Source organism: Paramisgurnus dabryanus, chromosome 11 (genome assembly GCF_030506205.2).
Source record: "Paramisgurnus dabryanus chromosome 11, PD_genome_1.1, whole genome shotgun sequence".
Lineage (NCBI taxonomy): Eukaryota > Metazoa > Chordata > Actinopteri > Cypriniformes > Cobitidae > Paramisgurnus > Paramisgurnus dabryanus.
This window is the reverse complement of record NC_133347.1, coordinates 12,029,573-12,039,165: the sequence shown is the minus strand read 5'-3', so window position 1 is coordinate 12,039,165 and position 9,593 is coordinate 12,029,573. Positions and strand designations below refer to the sequence as shown.

The following is a 9,593-nucleotide window of genomic DNA, read 5'->3' as shown; positions in this document are numbered from 1 at the left end:
TGATTCACCAGTAGCCTAGTCCTTAATAACGTATGCATATACAATATACTAACGTTACAGTGGCCTATATAATATTTAAAAAATACCTATGTTTATTTCGATTAAGTTACATGATTGCGTCAAATGTACTAAAATTACCTCAGAAGTGTACAGACGAGTGATTTACAAACGTTTCGCGAATCGGTTTGATCGAATCATTAAACAGAACAGTTCAACAGAACGATGCATTCGGGAATCGAACACAGGGAGAGCGCAGGCTGAACTCAGTTTCTCTCTTCAGCGGTTAGGCTAAAGGCATTAGAGAAATCACTGAGCACCAGAGCACAATTCACCGGCTCGACTCAGCATGTGGCAGACAAATAACCGGCACTGAGCACGACAGACCAAACGGAGGTCGGCAATTTTTGGAGTCGCTAAATACCTCATACCTGAACAATTAAACGGTGAGGGGACAGTCTTTATACATTCACACTTGGCTTTTTAAAACGTGCAATTGATTGCAACGCACCCGTGCACGCTTATCATTTTTATATTTTACAATGCAGACTTGTTATAGTTGCATATGCACATGCATGCGTGTCTGTTTAGCTGTCACGTTGTTACATTCAGCTCGCTAAAACTATAACGCTGGAGACAGCAGTGCTGTCAGAGTGCTGGTGATCACTCTAGCAGAAAGCAAAAATATCTCTCTTTGTCTGTGGGGATCTAAGTCGAAGGGTTTGCCAGGAGCCTCTGAGGAAAGCTTGCAGTTCCCAAAACGTTTTGCCGTTGTTGCCATAAATGCCTGATTACAGCTGCTATCAAATAGATAATGGCTGTTAGACAAAAATCTGAATATCTCTATATAAAATCAAAAATCTATATACAGGAATCATTTGGCATTGGATTGAAAGTTTAAAAGTTGGATGAATGGTTTTATTTGAATGCGTTAAATGGACATGAGCACGCGCAAGAGACTGTCAGGTAGCAACCTCTTCTCTTGGCTCGACTCCAGGTCTGTCCAAGCGCGTCCTCGTGTGATATAGAGGGCTTGGATGGCTCTGGAAACAGTCTGAGAAAGTTACACATTAAACGTTTCCCTATATCTACTCAGATAATTTTATAGTATCATAATGAAAGTAATTTTATGCATGCTATATGTTTGTCACCACTAAAGGAGCATCTTGATATACTGAGATATTGGGAACTTTTTATCCAGACCAACGTATGGTTCATTAATTACCGGAACCATTCCAGGGTTCCCATAGTGATGGAAAACCTGGAAAAAACATGGATATTAATACAAATACAGAGAAGTCATGGAAATTTCTATACGGTTTTGTAGTTATGCCTAAATATTTTCATTCCTAAAATATCTCTGTGGATTGCCATAAACGGATAATGGTGGTAGCAGAGCAAGAATGTTATTTTGGTTACTCAGTCATAATCATCATATGCCACCAGGACCAAACTCGCAATCTTTGGGACAGGAGCCCAAATGTTAGCACCCTCTTCTGGTGAACATTATGACTGTCACTCATCATTCTTTATGATTTGTGTGATATTTTTCACATAGAAATGATGTTATCCTTAAAGAAAAAAAGTGTTGATATAGGGGAATCGGTCTGATTGGCTCTGAGGTGTGTGGTTTGAGAGCTGACAAAAACGGTCATGCTCTGCAGCCGGTCATGAATAGCTCTCACATTATGGTCTCCGTTGATGGATTCAGAGTTCATTATCGGTTGTTACATAAGTCACTTCTGTTCTGCTCGCTGCGAATCAGTGATCATAATCTTAATTCCCTTGTTTCTGTATTGCTTTTTAAAACGGAGAGCGGAAAATCAACTGAGAACCATGATATACCAAGTTTTTGTTATATACCAGCCTAAATCATTTGGGGTTTTCCCAGTTTGGATCCTCTGTTTGTTTAAATCAAGCCTCGTTGTCGATGTGTAATACAGTGTTTGTGGAGGCCAGAGACCTGTGGTGTTTTCTTATTGCTACAGTACAATGTCAAGCAAAATTGAGGTTGCTGTCTGCATATCATCCAAACGGAGATGGCCAGATAGAGAATTCCTAGTTTCCAGACAGAGTGCTTTCCAGTACATTGGACAGAAAAGAAACGGAGGGGAGAGATTTTCTTCACTGCGGCGAACCCTTTACATTCAGTTCGTCATATGGGTTTAATTATCAAAGTCTTGCTCATGCCTGATGGCTCCTTGACTTGCTGTTGTATTCTGACAGCACGCAATACTTCTTCTCGCCGTCTCGGATCACACACGTTCTTGTATATTGTGTCTGCACTACCAGATAATAATTCTTGAAATCTACTGTATGTTGAGTCTGTAGCTCACAGATGCTTTTCGTTCTTGATTTGCCCCCAAGAAAAGCCAATTTCGAACTTGAACTCATCCAAGGCCACAGCTGAATCTTTTGGACGGCAACGTCTGCGGCTTGAGCCCTTTCTGCTGCTTGTTGGTCGGAATTTTATCTCGAAACAGACTGAAGCATTCACAGGAAAAGCTGCAACATTTTTTCTCAATTTTTGTTTGCTTTATAACATAATCTTTGCCTTATGGGTCATCATAGCCTGAAAGCAATTCATGACGCACAAATAAAAAACTTTGAAGACCAAATCTTGGTTCGTGCTTTGTCAAGATCAAGACAGTGTTTTAATGAATCTTGTGCTCTCACTGATAACCTCACAATAAAACAAGTCCATAATGAGAGGTAATGTAAGTAAAAAGGGTTTCCCACATCAGGAAATAACAGGAAAAGGCCTGGGGAGGGGACAGGGAAGTGGGTGGATTGAAAGGGTGTGGAGAACGTAGGGTCTTGTAGTCCATCACTATTTGAAGGGCACAAAGACCTCTTAGTGTTTTAACACTGTTTGCTGCATTTAAGCTCTTCCAACGTAGCTCATAGGAAATGACGGGAACTTAAAACCAACATCAACCTGTTTTCTTTCGAGGCCTCTTTTGGGTCCTGACCTATTTGTTGGATTTTAGATAAAGAAAAGCGGGTATGTTTTAGTAGATTGTCAGGCTGTTTAACAGGACATTTTTAGAAGCAACAGAATTCCTGGATGAGATCTGTGCACATAACTTTCCATAACACTTGTAGAAATTAATGCTCACACACAAACTAAAAATTTAACTTTTGCCATTGTCTTTGAAGAAGACAGGAATAGTTATCCCAGATGGACAAATGAGTGTGTAAACTTTTTTTCTTTTCTTCCCTCTTCTTCATCCCCTTGAGATTTTTTCTCTCTCGAGTTCATCTTTCTTTCATCAGGAGGCAACTTGTATCCTCATGTTGCCAAATAATTTCCCATCTGTTCTTGATTACTTTGCCAGCAATTGGTTTCTCATCACCTATCTGGGCTGGTATGGTGTCTGTTTTTACCTCGTCTTTCCATAATGCACTGAGTGAGAGATGAGTGCTTGAATAAAAGCAGAAAAAGATGGTGATCCCAAAACCAAAAATTTGGGTATTAAACAACCTTATTTTGTTTATTGTTTGGAATAGTATACTTCCATATACTGTGTTGAAAGTAGTATGTATACAGTCAAAGAGAACTGTGAGAAATACTGTATCTTACAAAGCAAACGGATTTAAAAGTGTTTAACGGATTAATCAATTTTCTTAAAACAAATCCAACTAATTTACTCAACACCATGTCATCCAAAATGTTGATGTCTTTCTTTGTTCAGTTGAGAAGAAATTATGTTTTTTGAGGAAAACATTCCATTATTTTTCTCATTTTAATGGACTTTAATGGACCCCAATACTTAACAGTTTTAATGCAGTTTATAGCGAAACGATTGTCAATTTTGGCCACAAAAATAACCCCAACTTCTCGTTTTTCTCCCGTCCTGTGATGCGTCAGCTAGGGCTGTGCAAAAAATCGACTGCGATTATCATGCGCGTGTCATCAGTAAAGCCGGTTCCGTGATTAGTATTAAATCGCCATCAGCTGGTTTCAGATGGAGCGGCATTTATTAAACAGACCCGTAGTTCACCGAGAAGCTAGGCAAAATCGGGTTCATAATCGAGGAAAATCGATTCCGATTTTCTATGCGATTTTGCCTAGCTTCTCAGTGAACTACACTCTCAGAAAAGAAAGTACATAAATGTACCTTTAGGGGTACAATGGCTTGTCACTGGGGCTGTACCCTCAAGGGTACAGTTTTTGTACCCTTGGCAGAGGGTACAAAATTGTACCCTTGTGATTTGTACCTTAAGGGACCAGTTTTGTACCTCTGGTGACAATTTTGTACCTTTATTTAACAGTACAAATATGGACCCTTCAAAAAGGGTACAAAATTGGCTTTGACAGGGTACACTCTTTTAAAACTTATACATATACATATATCTCAATCTAAATATTGTAAACTTTAAATTATAAGTGCATATGACTCAGTATATGTGTGTTGGTTTAGCCAATTGTTTAGAGTAAAGGTAAATTTTAAACATTAGTATAAAAAAATGATAACAGAAAAGATAAAATACACAGTGAGTTTAATGAACAATCATTTATTTTACAAAAGGTTCAGATATAAAACAGAAGTGTGCTGTTCAGTCCAAATCATTCACAACATTGTGTTCAGTCACAACATTAAAAACTAATATTACATTTACACTTTACTTATGAAATATATCAAGTATTTCTTTATGGCTTTAACAGACTGTCCAAACAGGAATATTTTAAAACAAAATCAGTGTGCTGTTCCTTAAACCAAACAACATTTAAACATTTTTAACAGGGCCACATTTCCCTTCCAAGCAGTGAGAAAACACACAAATATACATTTTTTCACTGATAAAACTGTGGTGTACTCACAGCATAATGAGTAAAGAATAAGTCCATATGGAGTAACATTTCTTTAGTTTTTGTTGTGTTAATGACGGGTGGTAGAGGATAGTCAGTCAGCCTCCTTAATGGTAAAGATCGAAAACTGCTCTGGGCACGTTCATACTTATCTGTGAGAAAACACAAAAATATGAATACATTTTCCAATGACAGAACTATACTCACAACATAAATAAATGTGGTACCTTTAAAGTTTTTGCGTGTGAATGATGGTTGGTCGAGAACAGTCAGCCACCCTCAATGGTAAAGATCCAAACTTGTGCTGGAAACTTTTGTGCTAAACTGAGAAAAAACACATGAATATAAATTAATTTTCCACTTACAGAACTATGGTGTACTCACACAACATAATAAATAAATTAATAAATGTGGTAACGTTACCTTTGAAAGGTCTTGAATGACTGTTTGGTTGAGAGCAGACAGACAGACAGTCAGTTAACCTTAGTCCTTACTGAGAGAGAAAACACACAAATATAAATTAATTTTCACTTACAGAACTGTGGTGTACTCACTTAACATAATAAATACATTAATAAATGTGGTAATGTTACCTTTAACAGGTATTGAATGACTGTTTGGTTGAGAGCAGACAGACAGACAGACAGTCAGTTAACCTTAGTCCTTACTGAGAGAGAAAACACACAAATATAAATTAATTTTCCACTTACAGAAATGTGGTGTACTCACACAACATAATAAATTAATGAATAAATGTGGTAAAGTTAGCTTTAAAAGGTTTCTGTGTAAATTACTGTTTGGTGGCGTGTAGACAGTCAGTCAATCTCCCCTGACTGAGAGAGATTCAAACTTGCGCGGGAAACGTTTGTGGTTAACTGTGAGAAAACACACATAAATATGGATTATTTTTCACTTACAGAACTATGGTGTACTCAAACAACATAAAAATACATTAATTAATGTGGTAATGTTACCTTTAACAGGTCTTGAATGACTTTGGTTGAGAACAGACAGACAGTCAGTTAATGTTAGTCCTTACTGAGAGAAAAACACAAAAATGAGAATTATTTCTCCACTTACAGAACTGTGGTATACTTAATGCACATTAACCTGCTCATAAAAATGAGTCTGAGGCAATAGTGCTGTGTCAAGGTCGCGTTGTCACGTCGTATACAACTTTACACAAATTACCGTAACCGAATCAGTATTAAAATGAAGAGTCACGACAAACAACACATTTTTAAAGTTTAAAAATGCTTTAAAGGTGATGAAGGAAGGATTTTCTAGTGTTTACCTGTTAATGCTCTTTATAACTGTCGTGTCGTCCTCCTGTTGCGTTGCTCTGTGAAACTCGACTCCAGTCGGACCGTGAGATGTGGGGGGATGGGCGCGTGTCAAAATAAAAGCGCGTTTTTTCCGTTGTGTGTGAGGGATTTAGTTATTCAGTATTTATTCAGTTTGTAAGTAATGGTTAATCAATTTCAGTTTTTGAGTTCACAGCACAGTTTTTATGAATTGAAATTAACTTTTTTTCATTCAAATTTAAAATTAAAAATTTAAATTAAACACATTGTCAATGAACAGAAGAAAACTAACACTACTTCAAGACCCATGTGCCCAACTAAAGGAAACAAAATTGACACAATGGTTACTTACTTTATTGACCAGATTTACAGCAGTTGTCTAGAACAACAAATAAAAAAATGGCAAGAGGCTATCTCTTAGCATTGTACCTTATCCTTTAAAAGAAATGGTACAAAAATATACTTTTTAATGCTTGGGAACAAATATGTACCTTTTTGACCCTCAAAAAGGTACATACATGTACCTTGAGGTCCAATAATGGGCCCTATGGGGTACTTTTATGTAGATTGTACCTTGGGGGACAGAAATGGACCCCTACTGTACCCCTATTTCTGACAGTGTACGGGTCTGTGTAATAAATGCTGCTCCATCTGAAAGCAGCTGATGGCGATTTACTTCTAATCACGGAACCGGCTTTACTGATGACACGCGCATGATAATCGCAGTCGATTTTTTGCACAGCCCTAGCGTCAGCGCAACCTCACGTAATATGTCATCACGTCAAGTAGTCACGGATGATGTATCATAACTTCGCCCGAGTGTTTACAAGTTTGGAGAAAGAGAACAACGTCGGAATGGTCCTATGTCGAATGATACTAATTAATGTCTTTGTGTCAGTTTATTGTTTAAAATGGTCCGCAAATGTGCGTTTCAAATATGTAACAAGTGACCTTTCGACGTCACTACGCAATTACTTGAGGTCGCGTTGGCTTGTCTCACAGCCGGAGGAAGAAAAGTTGTGGTTTAAAAGTGCATGTTTTTTTATTTTTCTTGCCACAAAATGACAATCGTTTCACTAGATAAGACCCTTATGCCTCATTTGGGATTGTTTAGAGTGCTTTGAAGCTGTGTTAAAACTGCAATTTAAAACTGCATTAAAACTGTTAAGTGTTGGGGTCCATCAAAGTGCATAAAAATACTGGAATGTTTTCCTCAAAAAAACATAATTTCTTCTCGAATGAACAAAGAAAGACATCAACAGTTTGGATGACATGGTGGTGAGTAAATTATCTGGATTTTTTTAAAGAAAATTGACTAATCCTTTAAAGTAAATATGATCTTTTATTTTTTTATGGTAATATGTTTTCCTGGAGCCTTTATTTTTTAAAGCCAAAAGTGAAGACATTTTTACACTAAATTGGACTATTGTAAAATGCAAACCATTTGTTTTTCTGAGAGGATGATTCACATAATGTTGTACATGCAACTACTAAAAAATAATAGGCAGTCTACAGTAAATACTTATTTTTGCATTAAACATTTAACTACCCCATTTAAAAGATATTATCTGCATCTCATTCATTAGAAACAGCAAGGTCCTCTTGTAGCTTTTTTATAGCTACCTTCAATCACTCGGCCTACCCCAGATCTAAGCCAGAACCCCAAACTCAATGCTTTCCATTCATATTGAGGCCTTCCTGTGAGGATTCAAGTAAAAAGAAATAGCAGCCCCAAGTTGAAAGAAGTGTTTGGTCCTTATAAGATGTGAAAAGAGGAGTGATTGATTACCTCAAGGGCAACAAGAGGCAAACAACAACCACCCAAGCTGATGTTTGACTGATCCGCAGGGAACCAGTTTCCCAAGGGACCACTAATTCTCTTTCCCTTTCTAACATATTTCTTCTCAATAGGGAGGCTGTACAAATTTATGAGTCCTGGTTCTACAGATCGTAGAGTGGTCACCCTCCACCTCCATCTCTGAGAGGCAAAAAGGATCCAAGCAGAAGTCAAGCTATCATGGCCCCAAAAATCTGTGCGTCACTCTGGTGAGTGTGGGCCGTCAGAGGGCAGAAGACATGTTGGGACAGAGGGCTGGGCATCGCACTGAAGCTTGCTGTAGTAACCATGGAAACGGTGTGGAGGAGTTTAGCCTGCGTTGGCATCATGGCCATGGTTGCCAGCGGAGTAGCAAAGAGTTTGACTCGTGAGGAGTTTGCTCAGTCTCAAGGTAAGTTTCTTGTTTGCTTTGGAGTTTAGTTCATGTGAAATTAAAGGGATAGTTCAAACAAAAATGAAAATAATGTCATTAATGACTCACCCTCATGTCTTTCCATACTCCGTTCATCATCTTCGGAACACAGTTTAAGGGCGCACTCACATTATCCAAACCAAACCAAACCATGCCCCAGCGCGTTTGTCACCCCTCTCTACTCCCCCAGGTGCACGCACTCACACTGTACATTTTATCGATCCGAGTCCGGGCGTGCTTTCGTCATTAAGATGCGATTGTTTTGAAAAAAGCAGGAAGTAAGCTCGCTCTTAACACTGGAACCCACCGTAATGGTAAGTCTGTGTTTTTTATTCTGAGTCGTTTGGTGCGCGATTACAGACAGCCCTCTCACATGTCATCATATTGCTTAGTTGATCTGTCACGTGTGCAGCTCGGACATTGCGCTCACACCACAGCCTTCCGCGCCTGAGCCCAAGTGAACCGCGCTCCGGCCCACCTCTGCAACCCGGCCGCTGCGGGATTAACCAATCCTCGCCCGGGCGTGGAACAGAACGATCACACTAGTCAAACAAACCAGGCTTTGGGGGTCAAACGCGCCCGAGCACGGTTTGGTTTGGATAGTGTGAGTGCGCCCTAAGATGTTTTATATTTAGTCCGAGAGCTTGTTGATCCTTCATTGAAAATCCTCGGTATACTGTCCATGTCCAGAAAGGTAATAAAAACATCATCAAAGCAGTCCATGTGACATCAGTGGTTCAGTAAGAATGTGTTGAAGCATCGAAAATACAGTTTGGTCCAAAATAAAAATAAAAATAACGACTTTATTCAGCATTGTCTTCTCTTCCGCGTCTGTTGCGAGACTAAAGTCATGTTCCTGCAGTGACGCAGATGATGTATGACGTGGCTGACGTGTTATCTGGTGTGCCTTAGCTGTTTTTTTTGTACGCCTGGGCTTCGTTTACAGTCTGAGGGAGATGCACGCTGTAAGTTTAAAAAAAAAACTTTGCAAACATGTCAGAGGATAACACGTCATCCACATCACTGCAGAACAGAGAAGACAATGCTAAATAAAGTTGTATTTTTTATTTTTGGACCAAAATGTATTTTCGATGCTTCAGCACATTCTAACTGACCCACTGATGTCACATGGACTACTTTGATGATGTTTTATTACCTTTCTGGACATGGACAGTATACCAAATGTAGATTTTCAATAAACATAATAATTAAACATTGGATAATAAACAT

At 38.6% G+C, this 9,593-nt stretch overlaps 1 protein-coding gene and 2 long non-coding RNA genes across 3 annotated transcripts in view; 1 reads left to right on the top strand and 2 right to left on the bottom strand.

Annotated features, from left to right (window-relative positions):
* Nucleotides 1-284: 284 nt before the first annotated feature.
* Nucleotides 285-9,593, top strand: part of adamts10 (ADAM metallopeptidase with thrombospondin type 1 motif, 10) — a 63,079-nt gene continuing 53,770 nt past the window's right edge. Inside the window, exons 1-2 of the mRNA XM_065246783.2 lie at nucleotides 285-443; nucleotides 8,026-8,342. Of these exons, the coding sequence (XP_065102855.1) occupies nucleotides 8,240-8,342 (103 nt within the window). The 5' untranslated portion in view covers nucleotides 285-443; nucleotides 8,026-8,239. The remainder of the gene's footprint in view (nucleotides 444-8,025; nucleotides 8,343-9,593) is intronic.
* On the bottom strand, nucleotides 4,523-5,479 carry LOC135730003 (uncharacterized). The gene is made up of 4 exons (XR_010525834.2): nucleotides 5,404-5,479; nucleotides 5,234-5,303; nucleotides 5,038-5,134; nucleotides 4,523-4,962 (listed from the first exon to the last, which is right to left on the bottom strand). It is a non-coding gene; the product is annotated as an uncharacterized lncRNA (long non-coding RNA).
* On the bottom strand, nucleotides 5,579-6,639 carry LOC135730004 (uncharacterized). The gene is made up of 3 exons (XR_010525835.1): nucleotides 6,105-6,639; nucleotides 5,785-5,848; nucleotides 5,579-5,685 (listed from the first exon to the last, which is right to left on the bottom strand). It is a non-coding gene; the product is annotated as an uncharacterized lncRNA (long non-coding RNA).